The following is a 25,128-nucleotide window of genomic DNA, read 5'->3' on the forward strand; positions in this document are numbered from 1 at the left end:
AGGAAGCCCAGGCTCAGGCCCAGCAGGCACTGACCTCCGGGCCAGGGCGAGATCCCTCCTGGTGCCCCACCAGGAGGAGTTAAGCCAATGCCCTTTGGGATCTCTCAGTCACTCATTTCTAGAAATATCCGTGACTGAAGAAGGCAATGTCTGGTGAAAACCACGTGTTCCCACTCCTCCCCAGTGACATCAAGTGAAGGAAGCCATCAGGTGATGAGGTGAGTTTATTGGGGTGCCCAAGGAGGTGCTGACAAGGTGAGAATAGAGGTCAAGTGACTCAACAAAGAAACTAGGAGGCAAGGGTAGGTGTCCAGGGGCAGGTGGAGGCACCTGGTAGGAGGCAAAAGCCGAGGGAGCAGTGAGGTCCAGGGGTCCTGAGAGCAAAGGTCAGGTGAGGACATTAAAACTGGGGGATCCCGTCCTGAGTGGGGGCAGCCACTTGACACTGCTCAGGACCAGACTGAGGGGTGGATGGGAGGAAGACAGTCACAAAGTGGGACCTGAGCCTGGCTGGCACTGGGTGACATGTTTGCTCAGCAACAGGATGCCTGGGCCGAGGTGGGGACTCAGCAGGCTGGGCGGCAGAGCAGGGACATGCAGGAGGACGGGCGGCAGCAGCTGGGCTGGCAGGAGGAGGCGGGGCCACAGCAGGAGGAGGCGGGCACGCAGCAGGCAGGCCTGCACACGGGGCGGCAGATGAGGGACACGCAGGAGGAGGGTCTGCAGCAGCTCGAAGGGGCTGGGCAGGGGGTGGCCCCAGAACACACAGGCTTGCAGCAGATGGGTGTGCAGCAGACAGGTTTGCAACAGACAGGCCTCCAACAGACTGGCTTACAGCAGACGGGTGTGCAGCAGATGGGCACACAGCAGGCCTGCTGGCAGGGGGAGGAGGTGCAGCAGGAGGGCTGGCAGCTAGACTGCTGGCAGCATGAGGGCGTGCAGGAGCTGGTGCAGGAGCTGGTGCAGGTTGACTGGCAGGGGCAGGTCCCACAGGTCACCTGGCAGCAGGGGCTGGACATGCAGCTCACTGGGGTGCAGACAAAGGTCAGGCAGGGGGTCAGGGTACAACAGCTGGGAGTGCAACAGGTAGACTGGCAGCAGGTGGGGACACAGCAGCTGGGGGTGCAGCAGGAGGGCTCACAGCAGCTCTCTGGACAGTCGTCCACCTGCCATGAGGAGTCCGTGCAGGAGTCACAGGACCCGGGCAGGCAGGCACGGCTGCTGTAGCTCAGGTCACTGGAGCAGACGGACAGGGTGGATGTGGCCATGGTGGGCAGTGGGGCTGGAGGAGGGTGTGAGGGTGTGAGTGAGTGAGTGAGTGAGTGAGTGAGTGAGTGTGTAAGGTGCCCAGGGCTGTTGGCTTTTATACCCTCCAGGTGTTTGTTTTCCAAGCAGGAGGCTCCCCACGCCTCCTTTCCTTGTTGATATTTTGAGCTGAGTCCTGGGAGCCCTTATTTCTTCTGGTTTATTTCCAGGAAAGAGTCTACTGCTTGTAAATGTCTGTCATTGTTGAAGAGTGGGCTGACCCCTGCCCTGTGTGTGTGTCCTAAGCAAACACCCCGGAAACATCTGGAGTGGTGGAGCCCTGGCAGCCACCCTGCCCTGCCGTGCTCCCCTGCCCAGCTGTTCTCCTGACGTTGCCAGGGATGGTGTGAATCCCAGAGTCAGAGACAGGGCAGCGGGGCTGAAATGGGGACACTGCTGCTCATCACTGCAGGACACCCCACACCCAGGCGGCTGAGGAGGGGGCACCAGCCACAGAGGAACGCAGTAAAGGGGAAGGTAGACGGACAAGGGTCTCAAACAGCCAGAATGACAATAGCTTTGGCTATTTGAGCTCCTTTGCTTTCCAAATACTTTCAGATTCAGCTTATTGATAACAAAACAACATCCTACTGCAATTTTTATTGGGATTGCCTTGAATCTACAGATCAATGTGAAGGCAACTGACATCACAGTGTCTCCACCCATGAAGATGGTCTAATTCTCCATTTATTCACGTCTTCCTTGATTTATTTCATCGCCGTTTTTATAGTTCACATTATGTTAGATTTACGCTAGTTTTCTATTTTCATTTTGTGTAAGTCATACTTTAATTTAACAAAAACTTTGAAATCCAATTGTTTATTAGTATAATATGGAGGTGGGCAAACGTGGGTTAAATTACCAGCCATCATTACGTAAAATATAAGTCATAGGTAAGGATACAAAATAATAACAACCATAATGAGACAAGTAATAAAAATAAACAATACAATTATTAATAAACAAATGATAACGCGAGAATAAGTTGTTTCATGTACTCATAACTATAAATCTACTTTTGCCCACCCCTGTATAGAACTACAATTAATTTTTACTATTTTAAGTTTGCATTCTTCAACCTTGCCAAACTCTTATATTTCCAGAGACCTTTTGTAGATTCTTGGGCTTTTCTATGTGGACAATCATGTCCTCTGTGAATACAGACAATTTCATTTCTGCATCTCTAATATACATGCCTTTTACTTCTGTCTCTTCTCTGGGTCAGGCCCTCAGTATGAGGCTGAAGAGGTGTGGTGGGAGAGGACATCTGTGTCTTGTTCCTAGTCTCAGGGAAAAGTGTTGTCTTTTCAATGGAATGTGGTGTTTTCTGTGACATTTTCACAGATGCCTTATATCAAGTTAAGGATTTTTTGTTCATTCCTAGGTCACTGAAAACCTCAGAGGGAACCCTCCCTAACTCATTCTCTGAGGAACTCTCCCTAACTCATACTCTGATACCAGAGCAAGACAAAGAAACTACAAGAAAAGAAAGCTACAGGTCAACATCCCTTATGGACATTGATGTAAATTCCCTCAACAAATACTAACAAATAAAATTCAGGAGCAGATTAAGAGATTTACACATCTAGGCCAAGAGAGATCTATTGCTGAAATGCAAGGAAGGTGCTACATATGATAGTTGGTCAGTGTAATATACAACATTAATAGAATGAGGGGAAAATACATGACTGTCTCAATTGATGCACCTACCGCCACCCACAATGACAAAATTCAACACCCTTTCATGATAAAAATACTCAACAAGCTAGGACTGGCAGGAAACAGCATACATTTAAATATATGTGAATAAAGACATGAATGTGTATGAAAAACCTACAGCAAACATCATACTCAATTTTGAAAGACTGGAAGCTTTTCCTCTAAGATCAGGAACAAGATAAGGAAGCCCACTTTGGCCACCTCTGTTCTCCATAGTACTGGAACCTCTGGGAAAGCAGATTGACAGTGAAAGAAATAAAAGGCATCTAAATGGGAAAGAAGTAAAAATTATCTGTGTTCACAGGTGCTATCATGTTAAATGTAGAAAATCCTAAAAATTCTTGGGAATGGCTCATTCTTTAAAGTTTGCTATCAGCTTTGTCAGGTAGGACTGAAACACTGGGGCTAATTGTACCCACAACTGAGGCAATGCCCTCTGAGTGGTCTCCCCGATGTCCCGAGAATCAGGACCAAGTTCCGACTGGCAGGTGGGAATAGGCGCTCCTTGGGGCATGTTTGGTTTCTGGGATTAGCCCCCTAATTTTGTGGATTTCCCCAATCCCAGACTCACATGGGGTTGGTGATCATTACTTCACTGCCACTTGAGGGAGACCCTTTGAGGACCAAGAGTTACTCAGGGCAGATCTCCCCTCTCTGGCACTCTGGCCATAAACACTAGCTGCCTGGGGCTCCCCGATCGCCCAGGGCCGCCTCTGACTCAGGGGTGCATGGAGCGCTTGGGTTTTGCAAAAGAGCCTGGAAATGCTCTCATGGCGATGAGTGGGGCCAATTGTGAGGCTCACTTTGTGTGTTCCCCTCTCTCAGGGGGCCCTGGTCTGTGACCTTCAAGTCCACCATCTGAATACCATGGCTGCATGATTTGGCTAATGGTTTGGTGAGGCCCTGGCGGGAAGGTCATCCAGTCCCTCTGACTCTATCAGGGTTGGAGCAGCCCCTCCCACCCTCCCTCCCTCAGGTCTCTGCTAACAGTGCAGCCCTGTGGGTGGACCACAGGGGAGGCCCCAGGCCCACAGTCTGTGCTGCCAGGAGCCCAGGTGTTTCTGATGGGACAGTGGGTGGAATGGCCCCTGGGCCTGACACTCCTTAGACCAGGACTTTCTGCAGGAGACCAGCCTGAGGAAGCCCAGGCTGGAGGGGACCAATGTCTGGTGAAAACCACATGTCCGCACCCCTCCCCAGGAAATCAGATGAAGGAAGCCATCAGGTGATGAGGTGAGTTTATTGGGGTGCCCAAGGAGGTACTGACAAGCTGAGAGTAGGGGTCAAGTGACTCAACAGAGAAACTAGGAGGCAAGGACAGGTGTCCAGGGGCAGGTGGAGGCATCGTGTAGGAGGCAAAAACCGAGGGAGCAGTGAGATCCAGGGGTCCTGAGAGCAGAGGTCAGGTGAGGTTAGTGGAAACTGAGGGACCCCGTCCTGAGTGGCGGCAGCCATCTAACACAGCTCAGGACCAGACGGAGGAATGGCTGGGAGGACCACAGTCACAGGGTGAGACCTGAGCCTGGCTGGCACTGGGGGACATGTTTGCTCAGCAACAGGATGCCTGGGCCGAGGTGGGGATGCAGCAGGCTGGGCGGGAGCACACGGGGCGGCAGAGCAGGGACATGCAGGAGGACGGGCGGCAGCAGCTGGGCTGGCAGGAGGAGGCGGGGCCACAGCAGGAGGAGGCGGGCACACAGCAGGCAGGCCTGCACACGGGGCGGCAGATGAGGGACAAGCAGGAGGAGGGTCTGCAGCAGCTCGAAGGGGCTGGGCAGGGGGTGGCCCCAGAACACACAGGCTTGCAGCAGATGGGTGTGCAGCAGACAGGTTTGCAACAGACAGGCTTCCAACAGACTGGCTTACAGCAGACGGGTGTGCAGCAGACGGGCACACAGCAGGCCTGCTGGCAGGGGGAGGAGGTGCAGCAGGAGGGCTGGCAGCTAGACTGCTGGCAGCATGAGGGCGTGCAGGAGCTGGTGCAGGAGCTGGTGCAGGTTGACTGGCAGGGGCTGGATCCACAGGTCACCTGGCAGCAGGGGCTAGACATGCAGCTCACTGGGGCACAGACAAGGGTCAGGCAGGGGGTCAGGGTACAACAGCTGGGAGTGCAACAGGTAGACTGGCAGCAGTTGGGGACACAGCAGCTGGGGGCGCAGCAGGAGGGCTGGCAGCAGCTGGGGGTGCAGCAGGTGGGGGCGCAGCAGGAGGGCTCACAGCAGCTCTCTGGACAGTCGTCCACCTGCCAGGAAGAGTCCGTGCAAGAGTCACAGGACCCGGGCAGGCAGGCACGGCTGCCATAGCTCATGTCATTGGAGCAGACGGACAGGGTGGATGCGGCCATGGTGGGCAGTGGGGCTGGAGGAGGGTGTGAGTGTGTGAGTGAGTGAGTGTGTGAGTGAGTGAGTGAGTGAGTGTATAAGGTGCCCAGGGCTGTTGGCTTTTATACCCTCCTGCTATTTGTTTTCCAAGCAGGAGGCTCCCCACGCCTCCTTTCCTTGTTGATATTTTGAGCTGAGTCCTGGCAGCCCTTATTTCTTCTGGTTTATTTCCAGGAAAGGCAACTGACATCACAATGTCTCCACCCATGAAGATGGTCGAATTCTCCATTTATTCATGTCTTCCTTGATTTATTTCATCACCATTTTTATAGTATACCTTATGTTAGATTTCCGCTAGTTTTCTTTTTTCATTTTGTGTAAGTCATACTTTTAAACAAAAAGTTTGAAATCCAATTTTTTATTAACGTTATAGGGAGAACTTTTATAGATTCTGGGGGTTTTCTATGTGGACAATCATGACCTTTGTGAATAGAGAATTTTATTTCTGCATTTACAATATGCATGCCTTTTACTTCTGTCCCTTGTGCTGGGTCAGACCCTCAGTATGATGCTGAATAGGTGTGGTGGGAGAGGACATCTGTGTCTTGTTCCTAGTCTCAGGGAAAAGTGTTGTCTTTTCTATGGAATGTGGTGTTTTCTGTGACATTTTCGTAGATGCCTTATGTCAAGTTAAGGATTTTTTGTTCATTCCTAGGTCACTGCAAACCTCAGAGGGAACTCTCCCTAACTCATTCTCTGAGGCCAGTATTACTCTGATACCAGAGCCAAAGACACTACAAGAAAAGAAAGCTACAGGTCAACATCCCTTATGAACATTGATGTAAAATCCCTCAACAAATTACTAACAAATAAAATTCAGCAGCAGATTAAGAAATTTTTACACCTCTGTCAAGAGAGATCTATTTCTGAAATGCAAGGATGGTGCTACATATGATAGTTGATTAGCGTAATACACAACATTAACAGAATGAAGGGGAAAATACACATTGGTCTCAACTGATGAAAAAAAACCCAACACCCTCATTTGACAAAATTCAACACCCTTTCATGATACTCAACGAACTAGGAATGGAAGGAAGCAGCATACATATAAATATATGTGAAAAAATACATGAATATGTATGAAAAACCTACAGCAAACATCATACTCAATTTGGAAAGACTGGAAGCTTTCTCTCTAAGATCAGGAACAAGATAAGGACGCCCACTTTGGCCACCTCTGTTCTCCATAGTACTGGAACCTCTGGGAAAGCAGATTGACAGTGAAAGAAATAAAAGGCATCTAAATGGGAAGGAAGTAAAAATTATCTGTGTTCACAGGTGCTATCATGTTAAATGTAGAAAATCCTAAAAATTCATGGGAATGGCTCATTCTTTAAAGTTTGCATATCAGCTTTGTCAGGTAGGACTGAACCACTGGAGCTAATTGTACCCACAACTGAGGCAATGCCCTCTGAGTGGTCTCCCTGATGTCCTGAGAATCAGGACCATGTTCCGACTGGCCGGTGGGTATAGGCCAGTGATGGCGAACCTATGACACGCGTGTCAGCACTGACACGCGTAGCCATTTCTGATGACACGCAGCCGCATGCCGAGGATGAAACATTTGCTGCTCCTGAGGATGAAACACTTGCGACTAGAGTCTTGGAGTTAACTCCAAGACTCTAGTCGCAAGTGTTTCATCCTCCCCTATTAGACATTCTGTGCCGGAGGTCTGTAGGCCAAAACAACAGAAGTCCGGCACAGAGCGTCTAGTTCTGGGACTTCAGGTTAAGCCGGGATCTTTGCTCTCACTTCCGCCGGCAGAGCAGGGAGCAGCAGAACGCAGCAGGGGACGCATCTCTGGGGGCCCTGCCATTACCAGTAACCAAATAACAGTTAACCACAGCAACCATTATCTACTGTTCTGGGGTGTCATGGATTTCTAATCCATCATTACTGAGATAAGTGAGGGGGAGGCTGGGAGAGGCGAGGGTTTGTGGCATGCTATGGGTGCCATTTCCCGCCATTAGAAATAGTGGCAGCCATTTTAATTCACATAAGGAACACCATCTTGCTCCATAGTGCAGACTCCATTTCACCACTATTACTGTCGTGCATCCTTATTAACCCCTATTTCTGCTTATTAACCCTGCCCTTTCCTAAAAGACAGTTATATGCACCATTTTGTGGTTAGTTAGGCTAGTTAACCCCTAATTGCCTGCAGGCCTAACAAGCTATCTATAATTCTATCTTCTGTCACTGCCCCCCTGATGGACAACCCAAAAAATAAAAAACTAAGGTTAAGTAAAGGGAGTGGTAGTAGCAGTGGCCAACCCTTTCAAGAGACATGGACCGAGATGTATGGCTTTATAGAAAAAAATGGCAGATCATTTTGCGTTCTATGTACTGAAACAGTAGTAAGCAGAATGTGGAATATAAATAGACATTTTGAAACTAATCATTCCCAGCTCTTGGAAAAAAGTGAGGATGAAAGGAAGGAATACATTTCCAGGCAGCTACACCTTTATAAGAGCCAATCTAATTCCATCCTTAAATTTATGAAAGGCTCTACAAATTTAACATGTGCAAGTTTGAGCATTGCTCACTCTATAGCTCAGCATGGAAAAGCGCTCAGTGAGGGAGAATTTATTAAAGAAACTCTCCTAAGATGTGCACCAGTTCTATTTCATGATATGCAGAATAAAGATGCAATTATTAAGAGAATATCTGAGTTACCACTCAGTAGAAATATCATAAAAGACCGAATAATGAGACTGAACACAAACGTACAACATCAATTAAAGAGAGACATAAGGAAATGTAAATATTTTTCGATCTCTCTTGATGAAACTACTGATGTCACATCACATGCTCAGTTGGCCATTATTGGTCGATATTCTGATGGTCTCACAATGAGAGAAGAGTTGATAAAGTTAGTATCAGTGTCAACAAGTAAATCAGGAAGCGAAATATGTAAGGTTGTTATACAAACATTTCGTGACCTAAGCATTGATATCTCTAAAGTTGTGTCAGTGACGACAGATGGGGCACCAAATATGGTGGGGAGAAAAGTCGGATTTGTCAAATTGTTTACAGAAGCTATTGGACATCCGATTGTGCCTTTTCATTGTATTATCCATCAGGAGGCTTTATGTGCCAAGGCAGGATTCACCGACTTAAAGGACTTAATGTCAGTTGTTACAAAAATAGTTAATTTAATAGCTGCTTGCCCCCTTCACAAGCGAGAATTTTCGGCACTTTTACTGGAGGTTGATTCCACCTACAGTGGACTGCTAATGTACAATAATGTAAGATGGCTGAGCCGAGGCAAAGTTCTTGAGCGCTTTGTGGAGTCCTTTGAAGAAATTAAGGTATTTCTTGATGATAAGGATCTGGGAAACTTTCCTCAGCTTAATGATGATAAGTGGGTCAACACCCTGATGTTTTTTACAGATCTCTCTGTTCATATTAATGAACTGAACTTAAAGTTACAAGGTTTTGGCAAAAGTACTGACGTTATGTTTGGATACATAAAAGCTTTTGAAAGTAAAGTTAAAATTTTCAAGCGAGATGTAGAAACTAAAACTTATAAGTATTTTCCTCGAGTAACAAAGTATTTTGAGAAGGCCAGTGCAGCTGTACAAAATGAAATGGAACTCTTGCATATGAAGTACCAGCATGTTTTAGACTCGTTACTTGACCAGTTTAGTGATAGATTTAGTCAGTTTAGAAGTCTAGAACAGACCAAGAAAATAATTAAGTATCCTGATGTAGTAGTTTACAGTAGTTTGGAATTAAATGGTTTCCAATGGATGCAAATTGATGATTTGGAGATGCAACTTGCAGAATTTCAAGACAGTATCTGGGCTCAGGTGTTTTCGACTTGAGGTCAAAGCTTGAGAATCTGGAAAGGTGCCGCTTGGAGAATCAAGAGGAGTGCCACTACGAACAGGAAATTTGGAGTGCCTGGAACCGACTACCAGACACTTTTAGCACCCTGAAAAATATAGCGATGGCTTTACTCACAATTTTTCCCTCTACATACTTTTGTGAGGCCTTATTCTCAGCGTTAAATAATATCAAAACCAACAAAAGAAACAGATTGACAGATGAAGTTAGTAGCGCTTGCTTGGGTCTGAAGTGTACAAAATACCAACCTTCAATTGAAGATTTAGCCAATGAAATTCAACAACAAAAAAGTCACTAATAGGCAGGTTAGTTAAAGAATTCCCCCTCCCCCTCACTTATCTTAGTTCACGGCACCCCACACAAGCTAAATAATATCAAGACCAACAAAAGAAACCGACTGACGGATGAACAAAGAAGTCACTAAGCAGGTAAGTTAAATATTTAGTTTTTGGTTTATTAAATACAATTATATATAACAATTATACATTTATGTTATTTAAACTATAAATATCGCGAAATAATGTTTTTTCCTCAAAGTGACACACTACCCGAGTTATGCTCAGTTTTTTGGCGAAGTTTGACACACCAAGCTCAAAAGGTTGCCCATCACTGGTATAGGCACTACTTTGGGCATGTTTGATTTCTGGAATTAGCCCTCTAATTTTGTGGATTTCCCCAATCCCAGACTCACATGGGGTTGCTGATCATTACTTCGCTGACACTTGAGGGAGACCCTCTGAGGACCAAGAGTTACTCAGGGCAGATCTCCCCACTCTGGCACTCTGGCCATAAACACTAGCTGCCTGGGGCTCCCCCAACTCCCAGGGCCGCCTCAGGGGTGCATAGAGCGCTTGGGTTTTGCACAAGAGCCTGGAAATGCTCTCATGGCAGTGAGTGGAGCCAATTGTGAGGCTCACTTTGTGTGTTCCCTCTCTCAGGGGGCCCTGGTCTGTGACCTTCAAGTCCACCATCTGAATACCATGGCTGCATGATTTGGCTAATGGTTTGGTGAGGCCCTGGCGGGAAGGTCATCCAGTCCCTCTGACTCTATCAGGGTTGGAGCAGCCCCTCCCACCCTCCCTCCCTCAGGTCTCTGCTAACAGTGCAGCCCTGTGGGTGGACCACAGGGGAGGCCCCAAGCCCACAGTCTGTGCTGCAAGGAGCCCAGGGGTTTCTGATGGGACAGTGGGTGGAATGGCCCCTGGGCCTGACACTCCTTAGACCAGGACTTTCTGCAGGAGACCAGCCTGAGGAAGCCCAGGCTCAGGCCCAGCAGGCACTGACCTCCGGGCCAGAGAGAGATCCCTCCTGGTGCCCCACCAGGAGGAGATAGGACACTGCCCTTTGGGATCTCTCAGCCACTCATTTCTAGAAATATCTGTGGTTGGAGGGGATCAATGTCTGGTGAAAACCACATGTCCCTACCATTCCCCCATGAAATCAAGTGAAGGAATCCATCAGGTGATGAGGTGAGTTTATTGGGGTACCTGAGGAGGTGCTGACAAGCTGAGAGTAGAGGTCAAGTGACTCAACAGAGAAACTAGGAGGCAAGGACAGGTGTCCAGGGGCAGGTGGAGGCATCGTGTAGGAGGCAAAAGCCGAGGGAGCAGTGAGGTCCAGGGGTCCGGAGAGCAGAGGTCAGGTCAGGTTAGTGGAAACTGAGGGACCCCATCCTGAGTGGCGGCAGCCATCTAACACAGGTCAGGACCAGACGGAGGAATGGCTGGGAGGACCACAGTCACAGGGTGAGACCTGAGCCTGGCAGGCACTGGGGGACATGCCTGCTCAGCAACAGGATGTCTGGGCCGAGGTGGGGACTCAGCAGGCTGGGCGGGAGCACACGGGGCGGCAGAGCAGGGACATGCAGGAGGACGGGCGGCAGCAGCTGGGCTGGCAGGAGGAGGCGGGGCCACAGCAGGAGGAGGCGGGGCCACAGCAGGAGGAGGCGGGGCCACAGCAGGAGGAGGCGGACACGCAGCAGGCAGGCCTGCACACGGGGCGGCAGATGAGGGACATGCAGGAGGAGGGTCTGCAGCAGCTCGAAGGGGCTGGGCAGGGGGTGGCCCCAGAACACACAGGCTTGCAGCAGATGGGTGTGCAGCAGACAGGTTTGCAACAGACAGGCCTCCAACAGACTGGCTTACAGCAGACGGGTGTGCAGCAGACGGGCACACAGCAGGCCTGCTGGCAGGGGGAGGAGGTGCAGCAGGAGGGCTGGCAGCTAGACTGCTGGCAGCATGAGGGCGTGCAGGAGCTGGTGCAGGAGCTGGTGCAGGTTGACTGGCAGGGGCTGGATCCACAGGTCACCTGGCAGCAGGGGCTGGACATGCAGCTCACTGGGGCACAGACAAGGGTCAGGCAGGGGGTCAGGGTACAACAGCTGGGAGTGCAACAGGTAGACTGGCAGCAGGTGGGGACACAGCAGCTGGGGGTGCAGCAGGAAGGCTGGCAGCAGCTGGGGACACAGCAGGTGGGGGCGCAGCAGGAGGGCTCACAGCAGCTCTCTGGACAGTCGTCCACCTGCCAGGAGGAGTCTGTACAAGAGTCATAGGACCCGGGCAGGCAGGCACGGCTGCCATAGCTCATGTCATTGGAGCAGACGGACAGGGTGGATGCGGCCATGGTGGGGCAGTGGGGCTGGAGGAGGGTGTGAGTGTGTGAGTGAGTGAGTGTGTAAGGTGCCCAGGGCTGTTGGCTTTTATACCCTCCTGGTGTTTGTTTTCCAAGCAGGAGGCTCCCCACGCCTCCTTTCCTTGTTGATATTTTGAGCTGAGTCCTGGCAGCCCTTATTTCTTCTGGTTTATTTCCAGGAAAGAGTCTGCTGCTTGTAAATGTCTGTCATTGTTGAAGAGTGGGTTGACCCCTGCCCTGTGTGTGTGTCCTAAGCAAACACGCCGGAAACATCTGGAGTGGTGGAGCCCTGGCCGCCCCACCTGCCCCGCCGTGCTCCCCTGCCCAGCTGTTCTCCTGACGTTGCCAGGGATGGTGTGAATCCCAGAGTCAGAGACAGGGCAGCGGGGCTGAAATGGGGACACTGCTGCTCATCGCTGCAGGACACCCCACACCCAGGCGGCTGAGGAGGGGGCACCAGCCACAGAGGAGCGCAGTAAAGGGGAAGGTAGACGGACAAGGGTCTCAAACAGCCAGAATGACCATAGCTTTGGCTATTTGAGCTCCTTTGCCTTTCCAAATACTTTCAGATTCAGCTTATTGATAACAAAACAACATCCTACTGCAATTTTTATTGGGATTGCCTTGAATCTACAGATCAGTGTGAAGGCAACTGACATCACAATGTCTCCACCCATGAAGATGGTCTAATTCTCCATTTATTCATGTCTTCCTTGATTTATTTCATCAGCGTTTTTATAGTTCACATTTTGTTAGATTTACGCTAGTTTTCTTTTTTCATTTTGTGTATATTATACTTTTATTTAACAAAAAGTTTGAAATTCAATTGTTTATTAATATTATATGGAGGTGGGCAAAAGTAGGTTAAATTACCAGCCATCATTACCTAAAATATAAATCAGAGGTATGGATACAAAATAACAACAATAATAATGAGATAAGTAATAAAAATAAACAATACAATTATCAATAAACAAATAATAAGTTGTTTCATGTACTCATAACTATAAATCTACTTTTGCTGACCCCTGTATAGAACTACAATTAATTTTTACTATTTTAAGTTTGCATTCTTCAACCTTGCCAAAATCTTATATTTCCAGAGACCTTTTGTAGATTCTTGGGGTTTTCTATGTGGACAATCATGTCCTCTGTGAATAGAGCCAATTTCATTTCTATATTTCCAATATGCATGCCTTTTACTTCTGTCCCTTGTGCTGGGTCAGACGCTCAGTATGATGCTGAAGAGGTGTTGTGGGAGAGGACATCTGTGTCTTGTTCCTAGTCTCAGGGAAAGTGTTGTCTTTTCAATGGAATGTGGTGTTGGCTGTGACATTTTCATAGATGCCTTATATCAAGTTAAGGATTTTTTGTTTATTCCTAGGTTACTGCAAACCTCAGAGGGAACTCTCCATAACTCATTCTCTGAGGCCAGTATTACTCTGATACCAGAGCCAGACAAAGACACTACAAGAAAAGAAAGCTACAGGTCAACTTCCCTTATGAACGTTGATGTAAATTTCCTCAACAAATACTAACAAATAAAATTCAGGAGCAGATTAAGGGATTTATACACCTTGATCAAGAGAGATCTATTGCTGAAATACAAGGAAGGTGTTACCTATGATAGTTGATCAGTGTAATATACAACATTAATAGAATGAGGGGAAAATACATATATGTCTCAATTGATGCACAAATAACCCACATTTTACAAAATTCAACACCCTTCCATGACAAAAATACTCAACAAACTAGTAATGGAAGAAAATGACATATGTCTAAATACACACACACACACACACACACACACACACACACACACAATGAGTGGAATAGTATACAAAGTCCTGAAATACACCCTCACACAACAGGTCAAATCATTTTTGTCAAGGGCACCAAGTCCATTCAATGGAGAAAAGACAGTCTTTTCAACAAATGCTGCTGGGTAAACTGATACCAATATGCAAGGCCTAAAGCTCTAAAACTCTCAGAAGAAAACAGGACAAAAGCTTCACAGCATTGCATTTGGCAGTGATTTACTGGATTTGACACCAAAGGCATGGACAACATAAGAAAAAAACACAAATTGGACTTTGTGAAAATCTTAAATGTTTTTGCATCAAAAGACAGTATCAACAGAGAAAAAGGTAACCCAAGGAAATGAGAAAAACATTTGAAAAGCATGTATCTGATAAGGGATAAATACAGTATATAGAATGTATAGAGAACTTCTAAAAAGGAATAACAAACAAACAAACAAAATCCAAAAAATGGGCAAACGACTTGAATAGACCTTTCTCCAAAGAAGATACACAGATGGCCAATAAGCCCATGAAAAGATGCTCAACATCACTGATCATTGGAGAAAAGCAAATCAAAACTACAAGATACCACCTCACATCCATTAGGATAACTACTGTATTTTACAAAACAAATACACAGAAAATAACAAGTTGTTGAGTGCTGGATATTTTGTGTTCAAATAAATACTCTTTTTTAAAAAAAAAAGTGAGATTCTTTCTTTTAAAATATATTTTTATTGATTTCAGAGATGAAGGGAGAGGAAGAGAGAGATAGAAACATCAATGATGAGAGAGAATCATTGATCGGCACTCTCCTACTGGGGATGGAGCCTGCAACCCAGGCATGTGCCCGTGACTGGAATTGAACCTGGGATCCTTCAGTCCCCAGGCCAATACTCTATCCACTGAGCCAAACCAGCCAGGGCCAAATGAATACTCTTGACTTTTGTTCTAGGACAGTGGTTGGCAAACTCATCAGTCAACAGAGCCAAATATCAACAGTATAACGATTGAAATTGCTTTTGAGAGCCAATTTTTTTAAACTTAAACTTCTTCTAACGCCACTTCTTCAAAATAGACTCGCCCAGGCCGTGGTATTTTGTGGAAGAGGCACATTCAAGGGGCCAAAGAGCCGCATGTGGCTCGTGAGCCACAGTTTGCCGACCACGGTTCTAAGATATGGTGAAGTTCCTGGGAAATAACTCATTCTTTTTCTAATTTCTTTATTGATTAAGGTATTACATATGTGTCCTTATTCCCCCATTACCCCCCACCTCCCATTCATGCCCCCACCACCCTGTTGTCTGTGTCCATTGACTCGTTCTTTAAAGTTTGCTATCAGCTTTGTCTGGTAGGACTGAACCACTGGGGCTAATTTTACCCACAACTGAGGCAATGCCCTCTGAGTGGTCTCCCCGATGTCCTGAGAATCAGGACCAAGTTCCGACGGGCAGGTAGGAATAGGCGCTACTTTGGGCATGTTTGATTTCTGGGAATAGCGCTCTAATTTTGTGGATTTCCCCAATCCCAGACTCACATGGGGCTGCTGATCATTACTTCGCTGACACTTGAGGGAGACCCTCTGAGGACCAAGAGTTACTCAGGGCAGATCTCCCCTCTCTGGCACTCTGGCCATAAACACTAGCTGCCTGGGGCTCCCCCGATCGCCCAGGGCCGCCTCTGACTCAGGGGTGCATGGAGCGCTTGGGTTTTGCACAAGAGCCTGGAAATGCTCTCATGGGGGTGAGTGGGGCCAATTGTAAGGCTCACTTTGTGTGTTCCCCTCTCTCAGGGGGCCCTGGTCTGTGACCTTCAAGTCCACCATCTGAATACCATGGCTGCATGATTTGGCTAATGGTTTGGTGAGGCCCTGGCAGGAAGGTCATCCAGTCCCTCTGACTCTATCAGGGTTGGAGCAGCCCCGCCCACCCTCCCTCCCTCAGGTCTCTGCTAACAGTGCAGCCCTGTGGGTGGACCACAGGGGAGGCCCCAGGCCCACAGTCTGTGCTGAGAGGAGCCCAGGTGTTTCTGATGGGACAGTGGGTGGAATGGCCCCTGGGCCTGACACTCCTTAGACCAGGACTTTCTGCAGGAGACCAGCCTGAGGAAGCCCAGGCTGGAGGGGACCAATGTCTGGTGAAAACCACATGTCCGCACCCCTCCCCATGAAATCAGATGAAGGAAGCCATCAGGTGATGAGGTGAGTTTATTGCGGTGCCCAAGGAGGTGCTGAAAAGCAGAGAGTAGAGGTCAAGTGACTCAGCAGAGAAACTAGGAGGGAAGGACAAGTGGCCCTGAGGCAGGTGGAGACACCTGGTAGGAGGGAAAAGCCGAGGGAGCACTGAGGTCCAGGGGTCCTGAGAACAGAGGTCAGATCAGGTTAGTGGAGACTGAGGGACCCTGTCCTGAGTGGGGGCAGCCACTTGGCACTGCTCAGGACCAGATTGAGGGGTGGCTGGGAGGACCACAGTCACAAAGTGGAAACTGAGCCAGGCTGGTACTGGGAGACATGTTTGCTCAGCAACCGGATGCCTGGGCCGAGGTGGGACTCAGCAGGCCGGGCGGGAGCACACGGGGCGGCAGAGCAGGGACATGGAGGAGGACGGGCGGCAGCAGCTGGGCTGGCAGGAGGAGGCGGGGCCACAGCAGGAGGAGGCGGACACGCAGCAGGCAGGCCTGCACACGGGGCGGCAGATGAGGTACACGCAGGAGGAGGGTCTGCAGCAGCTCGAAGGGGCTGGGCAGGGGGTGGCCCCAGAACACACAGGCTTGCAGCAGATGGGTGTGCAGCAGACAGGTTTGCAGCAGACAGGCCTCCAACAGACTGGCTTACAGCAGACGGGTGTGCAGCAGACGGGCACACAGCAGGCCTGCTGGCAGGGGGAGGAGGTGCAGCAGGAGGGCTGGCAGCTAGACTGCTGGCAGCATGAAGGTGTGCAGGAGCTGGTGCAGGCTGATTGGCAGGGGCTGGGTCCACAGGTCACCTGGCAACAGGGGCTGGACACACAACTCATTGGGGTACAAATGAGGGTCAGGGAGGGGGTTGGGGTGCAACAGGTAGACTGGCAGCAGGTGGGGACACAGCAGCTGGGGACACAGCAGCTGGGGACACAGCAGCTGGGGGTGCAGCAGGAGGGTTGGCAGCAGCTGGGGGCGCAGCAGGAGGGCTCACAGCAGCTCTCTGGACAGTCGTCCACCTGCCAGGAGGAGTCCGTGCAAGAATCACAGGACCCGGGCAGGCAGGTGCGGCTGTCGTAGCTCAGGTTGCTGGAGCAGACGGACAGGGCAGATGTGGCCATGGTGGGGCAGGGGCTGGAGGTGAGCTGGGAGGAGTGAACGGGTGTGTGAGTGCCTATGAGTGTGTGTAAGGTGTCCTGGGACTCCAGCGCTTTTATATCTGGTCCCTGGCCTTTGTTGTCCCCACAAAAGGCTCACATGCCCCCTTTCCTTGTTGGGTCAGTGCAGGGCCCGGAAGCCTCATTAGATGAGTCAGATGCCCGTGGGGACCTTGATGGAAGCCTGACCCCCATTTGGCCCTCAGGGAAGCTGGTGCTCGGGCCCTGCTGCGGTCCAATGGTTCCTCCTGCAGGTCTCGATGAGCCGGGGCAGTGGGTGGCCCTGATTCTCTCTGGCAGATGGTGGAGGCGGTCCCTGGCAGGGCTGCTTGTGGTTGTGTTGGGTCCCACAGATTGTTAGAGAGACCTGTTCCTCGTGCTCCCGGAGAGGACCTCGGGGGTGGCCGGTCTCCGCGGTGGGGAGGCCACGTGCCGGGCAGGAGCAGAGGGCCTGGGTGGTGAGACCCTCGGGGTTCTGGACCCTGACTCCGCCGGGTCCTGCTTGGTTCGCTCACTTTCACACCCACACGTAGGCGAGGAGTGGGTGGTGTGGACGTTGGGCTGGAGTGGTCAAAGGGCCAACGGGCAGTCCTGGGAATTGGGAAGGGAGCCAGGACAGCATCTTTCTCAGTCCTGCTTGCACGTCTGTCTGCTGTGCACTGGGGGAGGGGCCCTGACCTTACCCTTACCCTGTTTCCCTCTGGTAGCATCCTGCCTAACCTTAGTACAAATCACAGCCAGGAGATTGAAAATCCACCCGTCTTATACAGATTTCACCAGATGTACATGCACGTGTGTGTGTGTGTGTGTGTTTCTATGCAGTATTTTCACACTTGAAGATCATATAACCACCCCCACCATCAGACATAGTGTTGTACCATCACCATAAGGCTCCCACATCCACCCCTTTAGACCACACTCACCCGTACTCTCACCCCTAATCCCTGACAACCACCTATCACTTCTCCATCTCTATTCTCAGCTATGCCGAGAACGTATATAAATGGAGTCACACACCGTGTCACTTTTCCAGAGGGACTTTTTCATACAGCACCATTCCCTTGCAATCCATGCAAGCTGCCGATCCCAGATTTGGTCCTTTCCATTGAGGATGATGCTCTATGGTTGCTTAACCATTCATCTGTCGAAGGAGAGCTGGGTTGTGCGAAGGTCTTTAACTACACATTCAATTTCTTCAATAGATATAGAGCTACTCTGGTTATATATGTCCTCTTTGATTGGGTTTGGCAGTTTGTTTCTGTCACGGAAATTGTCCATTTCATTTAGGTTGTCAAATTTATGTACATAAAGTTGTCCATAATGTTCCCTTATTATACTTTCAGTGTCTGTAGGATCTCTAATGATGTCACATGATATTGGGGACTAGTGTCTTCTCTCTTTGTTTTGCTGGTCAGTGTGGATAAAGATTTGTCAATGTTTTTTATCTTTTCAAGGAAACAGCATTGGGTATCCCGCCTCTCCCTGCCCCCCCTTCCTGGCCCCATTTATTTTTTTCCCATTTCATTGCTTTCCTCACTGATCTTGGTATTGTCTTTCTGCTCTGAGCTTTATTTGCATCCTAGTTTCTTAAAGTAGAAGGTAAGGTCATTTATTTAAGAACCTTTTTGTTTTCTTTTTTTTTTATTATTGTAAGTAGTTTTATTTTTGTTTTGTTAATCCTCACCTGAGGATATTTTTCCCCCAATGATTTTTGGAGAGAGTGTAAGGATGGGGAGAGACACACAGAGAGAAACATCGATGTGAGAGAGAAACGTCAATTTGTTGCCTCCTCCAAGCACCCCTCCCGGAGCAACTGAGGTATGTACCCTTGACCAGAATCGAACCTGTGACCCTTCAGTCCACGAGTTGACACTCTAACCACAGAGCCAAACTGGCTAGGGCTGAACTTTCTTGTTTTCTGAAAAGGACATTCAGTACTCTAAACCGCCCGCCCCCCCCCCCCCCCAGTATTGCTTTAGCAGCATCCAATACATTTTGACACATGTTTAATTTTTGTATAGTTCAAATATTTTCTAATTTTCCCTTTCATTCTTCTTTGATCTACATGCTCTTTACAAGTCTGTTTTATTTTTGAATATTTGGGGGGCTTCACAGAATCTTTTTAATACTGAGGTTCTAATTTAATTACATTGTGATGAGAGACCATGCACTGTATAATTTAAATTCTTTTACATTTGTTGAGACATGTTTTACAGCCCACAGTGTGGTCTATCTTAGTAAATGTGGTCTATATTGGTACCTGTTTTTCATGCACTTAAGAAGAATGGTTATTCTATTCTCAACAAAATATTAGCAAGTGAGATACAACAATACATTAAAAGACTTATATACTATGACCAAGTGGGATTCATCCCAAGGATTCAGAATGTCTTAAAACCCATAAATCAATTACTGCAATACATCACATTCAAAAATAAAGGATAAAAACCATATAATCATCTCAATAGATGTAGAAAAAGCATTTGACACAATTCAATACCCTTTTCTGACAAAAACTCTCAACGGAGTGGGTATAAGAGGAACGTATCTCAGCATAATAAAGGCCGTATATGACAAACCCACAGCTAATATAATACACAGTGGTGAAAAGCTAAAAGCCTTTCCTCTAAGATTAGGAACAAGACAAGGACGCCCACTATCACCACTTCCATTCAACATTGTCCTGGAAGTTCTAGCCACAGCAATCGGGCAAGACAGAGAAATAAAAGGCAGAATCAAACCATGACTTCCTGGTTCATAGGTCGATACTCAACCACTGAGCCACGCCAGCTGGGCAAGACGTTATGTTTTTAAACTGAGCTACGTGCAAACGGAGGAGAAATTTTTGCAAGAATCTTCTCAGAACAGATTGGAGTAATTTAAAGGCAACAAGAAGTTGGTGTGAATTTTTCACGTATCATGTTTAAGAATATTGATCTACTATTGGGTCATAGCTAAACTGGTCATGTTTCTTTCTCCCTCCCTCTCTTTCTTTTCTTTTCTTTTCTTTTCTTTTTTTTTAAATGTATTTTTTATTGATTTCAGAGAGGACAGGAAAGGGAGAGAGAGAGAGATAGAAACATCAATGATGAGAAAGAATCATTGATTGGCTGCCTCCTGCACACCCCCCATTGGGGATCAAGCCCGCAACCCTGCTACCTGGGCATGTGCTTTGACCGGGAATCGAACCATGACCTCCTGGTACATAGATTGGCACTCAACCCCTGAGCCACACTGGCTGGGCCGTGTCTTTATAAGAGTAATGGTTCACTCGTCAGTTTGTGTTCTCTACGTAGCAGGTGCCAACAGGATAGCTCTGCCAGGGATTTATTGCAGGCATGTCCAAGAGCGAGTAAGGAGGAGCTGAGCAGGTGGGAGGAGCCAAGCAGGTGAAGGGAGCCGAGTGGGCCATGACTCAGCTGCCTCCTGTGAGCGAATGCAGAGGAAAGAAGGCCTGGTAAGCAGCACCTCAGACCACAACATAGCTCTGAGAAGACCTCTAACAGGTAGGGGTTCCTGGAGCAAAGGGGCCTATGAGAGGAGATGTGTGCCCTGCAGGTCCCCTGCTGTGCTGGGTCAATGGCGGAGAGTAGCTTGGGTGGAGCTGAGGTGAATGAGGGATGGCTGCCTGAGTGTGCATCAACCACGCTCTCATGGGGGTTTCTCCTGAGGGACTTTCGGGTGGTGCCCACAGGGACAGCCATAGTGTGCCTTTGATAAGCAGCAGCTGGCAGTGAAGGAAACACTGTGTTCACCACCCCCAGGACCCCACACCAGGAGGGAGGGCCCCGGGGTGCCAAGGAGGAAAGGGCAGGTGTGGGAGTGGGTTCCAGCAGCACTAGGCCCCCAGGCAAGCACAGGGCAGCGGGGCCTCAGCCAGAAGCACAGGGTGGCTGCTCCATGGTCATGCCACACTTGGACTCCTGGTTTTTTCTGGTTCTTTTTTTCCATGAAAGGTCAAAGGAGGTTATGTCAGAAGTCCTGGGGGGCCTGTGCATGCACCCTGCTCCTTAGCCCCTGCCACATTGCACTAGGATCAGGAAAGAAAATGTGAATAAGTATTCGGTGTAAGGAAGGAAAGTATATCAACCAGATGGGCATGTCCTTTCACAGGACTGACGAGGTGCAGGAATTGGAGCAGGGTGAGGGGAGAGGGGAGAACTTGGACCCAATTTGATGACTTACCAATAAATTATATAAACTAGATGAAGTGAACAAGTACTCAGGAACAAAAGAACTGCAAAACTAATATTCTGAGAACTGCAAAGCATTGTTTTTATGTTAAAGAAGTTCAAAATCAGTGAGAAACATCCCACGTTCATGGATCAGAGGACAATATTGCTAAGAAGGCAACACTCCCCCAATCTATCTACATATCTGTGCAGTCCTTCTCAGAATCCAAGCTGACTTCTTAGTAAAGGTTGACAAGTTGATTTTACAATTCATATGGAATTACAAGGAGTGAATAGCCAAAACAATCTTGAAAAAAGAACAAATTTGGAAGACTCACACTTCCCAATTTCAAAATTTACCACAAAGCTACAGGAATCAAGACAGTGTGGTGCCGGCATAAGGACAGACAATATTGATTTATCAATGAAATAAAATTGAGAGTCCAGAAATAAACCCACACATGTATGGCTGACTGACTTCAACAAGGTGCCAAGACCATTCAGTGGGAAAAGAATAGTCTCTTCAACAAATGGCGTTGGGACAACTGGAAATCCATAGGCAAAAAGAATGAAATTGGCTAAAGACCTAAATATAAGAGCTAATGCTATAAAACTCTTAAAAGAAAGCATTGGGGTAAATTTTCATGACCTCAGATTTGGTACTAGATTCTAAGATATGACACTAAAATATATAAGCAAGAAAGGAAAAATAAGATAAATCTGACTCTACCAAAATTAAAAGGTGGTTTTGTGCTTCAAAGGGCACTACCAAGAAAGTAAAAAGACAACCAACAGAACAGGAGAAAATACGTGCTAATCATATGTGATAGGTGACTTTATCTAGAATATATAAATTCATATAACTCACGAATAAAAAAGGAAAATAACTAAAATGACTCAATTAAAAACTGGGCAAAGGGCCCTGGCCAGGTGGCTCAGCTGGTTGGAGCATCATCCCTTTCACCAAAAGGTTGTGGGCTTGATTCCCAGTTGGAGCACATACCTAGGTTGCAGGTTCAATCCCCAGTCACAGTGATGGAAGAGCAAGGACTTGGACTTGTAAACAGAAAGGGTTTGTCACACGCCTAGGAAGTGCATTGTCTTGGATCCCACAGTACAGGAGGCAACCTATAGATGCTACTCTCTCACATTGATGCCTCTCCTTTCTCTCTCTCTTCCAAAATCAATAAAAACATATCATTGGATGAGGATTAAAAAAAAAACAAAACTGGGTGAAGGATTTGAAAAGACATTTCTCCAAAAACAGATACACAAATACACACACGAAAAACACACAACATCATTATTCATCAGGGAAATGCAAATCAAAGCCTCAGTGCAATACCATTTCAGGCTCATGAGGACGGCTAGAATACAAAAGTCAGATAATAACAAGTGTTGACGAGGATGTGGAGAAACAGCAACGCCCAATCACTGCTGGTGGGAGTGTCAGATGGCTCAGCTACCTCAGAAAACAGTCTGCCTGTTCCTCAAAGTTAATCATAGAGTCACCATGAGCCAGCAATCACACTCCTAGGCATGTATGCCCCCAAAATAAAAATATTTGTCCATACAAAACCATGTACGTGAATGTTCATAGCAGCATTACGCACAACAGCCAACGGGTAGAAAGAATGCAAGTGCCCGTCAACCAGTGAATGGATAAACAAATTGTAGTGTATCTGTACCGATGAATATGATTTGGTCATAAAAAGGAATGATGTACTGACATGTGCTGCAATATGGGTGAACCTTGAGCACATACTCCATAGAAGAAGCTCTATGTTATGTGATTCCATTTATACGAAATGTCTAGACTAGGCAAACCCATGGGTACAGAAAGTAAATTAGTTGTCGGGGGGCAGGTGAGAGCTAAGTGTGCAGAGCTTGTTTTGGGGGTGATGAACATGTTCCAAATTCACTGTGGTGAGAGGGTTGGTCCTGTCAGTTCAATGTGCTAAACATCACTGAATTGTGACTGTAAAGGGGTGACATGTGTGGTATGTTTATTGTGTCTCAATAAGGCTGTTCAAAAAGGACTGGGCACGACAGGAAATGAAAAGACGAAGCAGAGCCAGTCCTCGGGGGATCCACATGTTGGAGTCCTCCGCAGAAAGGAATTCTTGCTTCAAATATTGGAGTCACATTGAAGAAAGTAGCTGGCAAGACAGAGACTTTATCTGGGGACTGGAATTCATATAAAAAAAGAAGAAAATCGAGATTACAGGACTGCGATAGAAAACTCAGCAGTTGGGTTTGACAGCAGATTCGATGGAGTGAAAGGAGAGAGGTTAGTGAGCAGAAGTCCCAGGAAAGATCAGACAGAATCACAGACAAAACCCACAAGGAGGGTCACAGTGATGGAAGAGCAAGGACTCGGACTTGTAAACAGAAAGGGTTTGTCACACGCCTAGGAAGAGCGTTGCCTTGGAACCCACAGGGAACGGTGGCGGGAGATGCCACATCCTTCCCCGGGGCTCCCAGCCCAGCAGGGAGGAGGCCCAGCAGGGATGGGTCTGGGTGGCTGGACTGCAAGGGACAGGTAATCAGGCCCCCAAAGGGTACGCTTTGTTAGTTTATAGTGTACTTTTCCTGTTAAATGATGTTAAACTCAAAACTCTAAGCGGTATTTCTAGCCTAGCCTTTGACAGGTTAGCACACCAGGAAAATTATAATGGCAAGAACTGCTGGCACAAACCCTGAGCAAAAGGCCACACAGGCTCTGCCTGCACACTCCAAGTGATGGCAACCTCACGACCCATCAAGGCCGGCATGCCTGACCCCAAAGGCCTAGGAGACCTTGATCGGTGCCTCTCTGCAACCTGAGTCAGCCGTGCCCTTCGCATGCGGCACTGAGGACATCAACTGTCCTAACACGCAGATGAGAAGCGTCACTGACCTTAGGGGGGAGAGTGGGAGCTTTCAAGGTTACAACGATGGAAAATTCTTCAGGGAAGAGATCGCATCTGACGAAAATCCTCGAAGCAGGGAAGCTCATGGCGTGGGGGCTGGAGAGCTGGAGTCCCAGCGCTCCTTGAACCCGTGTCACGCTGATGCCGCTCTCAGCGCCATTCGGAGGGACCGCCTCTGCCAGGATGTCCAGGGGGCGCAGATCTGTGTCAAGGAAATGACAGGCGGGTTATGCCAGGATGTTTACAGGGCATCCGTGTGGCTGGCCAGGTCTCAGCATGGTACAGAATCCTCGCAAGAACCCCAAGGACTGGTATCATAATTATCCCCAGGTAACCACCCACCTGGGCCTGCCGGTGACCTCCCCTCCCCTCCCCCATGACCTGGCTGTGTTGAGGGGGCCCCAGCCCTGGCCCCCGGGAGTGCATGGTCCCACAGGGGACAGGCTCACACACATAAGGCATCGGGGCTGAGAGGTCAAGCCTGGCATCCCCAGTGCCCTCAGCAGTGCCACATCGCCAACCAGACATGGGGACCCAACAGTGGTCCCTGCAGCTGAGACTGAGTGAGGAGCCACAGCCATGCCCGGCTCCTCTGTCCCAGGCAGTTTACAGGCACTGGCTGGCTCTGTCCCCATGCACACACCTAGAGTGGGTGCTCGGTTCCTGCCTGTACCGGGGCCGACTCCACCATTCCCTGCTGGCATGATGGACAGCGTTTTCTAGTTCCCAGTGTTCCCTGTGGGCCATCCCAGCTCATCTTGCCCATGCCCAGCCCAGGCTGGTGTACCAGGGGGTGGGATTATGTCCCTGCCCACATGAAACCCTCCTCAGGACTCTCCTCTGTAAATGTGGGCGAGGACACAGTTGACCAGTCAGAGAGGACAGCTTCATCTGTCGCCCTGCACTGGGCATGAGGCACGTGGCTGCCCACTGCAGTCACGTTGGACCAGACTTCAGGAGCCGGGCAGACACATGTCCCTGCAAAGCACAATGGCCCATGGGATGACCCAGAAATC

The 25,128-nt window shown here is 48.5% G+C and overlaps 5 protein-coding genes across 5 annotated transcripts in view; all 5 read right to left on the reverse strand.

Annotated features, from left to right (window-relative positions):
• Positions 1-25,128, reverse strand: part of TSPEAR (thrombospondin type laminin G domain and EAR repeats) — a 116,854-nt gene that overhangs the window by 33,431 nt on the left and 58,295 nt on the right. The window contains exon 2 of the mRNA XM_079767161.1: positions 24,100-24,314. Within this exon, the coding sequence (XP_079623287.1) occupies positions 24,100-24,314 (215 nt within the window). The remainder of the gene's footprint in view (positions 1-24,099; positions 24,315-25,128) is intronic.
• On the reverse strand, positions 567-1,268 carry LOC307097167 (uncharacterized protein; the record flags this gene model as incomplete). Its single annotated transcript, XM_079767168.1, has 1 exon — positions 567-1,268. The coding sequence occupies one exon, from the start codon at positions 1,266-1,268 to the stop codon at positions 567-569; it is 702 nt and encodes a 233-aa protein (XP_079623294.1).
• LOC307097164 (uncharacterized protein) lies at positions 4,574-5,368 on the reverse strand (the record flags this gene model as incomplete). Its single annotated transcript, XM_079767165.1, has 1 exon — positions 4,574-5,368. One exon carries the CDS (start codon positions 5,366-5,368, stop codon positions 4,574-4,576), a length of 795 nt encoding a protein of 264 aa, XP_079623291.1.
• LOC307097206 (uncharacterized protein) lies at positions 11,076-11,918 on the reverse strand (the record flags this gene model as incomplete). The annotated part of the gene is made up of 2 exons (XM_079767237.1): positions 11,659-11,918; positions 11,076-11,547 (listed from the first exon to the last, which is right to left on the reverse strand). The coding sequence occupies exons 1-2, from the start codon at positions 11,877-11,879 to the stop codon at positions 11,076-11,078; spliced, it is 693 nt and encodes a 230-aa protein (XP_079623363.1). The 5' UTR covers positions 11,880-11,918.
• On the reverse strand, positions 16,243-16,992 carry LOC307097165 (uncharacterized protein; the record flags this gene model as incomplete). Its single annotated transcript, XM_079767166.1, has 1 exon — positions 16,243-16,992. The coding sequence occupies one exon, from the start codon at positions 16,990-16,992 to the stop codon at positions 16,243-16,245; it is 750 nt and encodes a 249-aa protein (XP_079623292.1).

Source organism: Cnephaeus nilssonii (assembly GCF_951640355.1).
Source record: "Cnephaeus nilssonii genome assembly, chromosome: 3".
Classification (NCBI taxonomy): Eukaryota; Metazoa; Chordata; class Mammalia; order Chiroptera; family Vespertilionidae; genus Cnephaeus; species Cnephaeus nilssonii.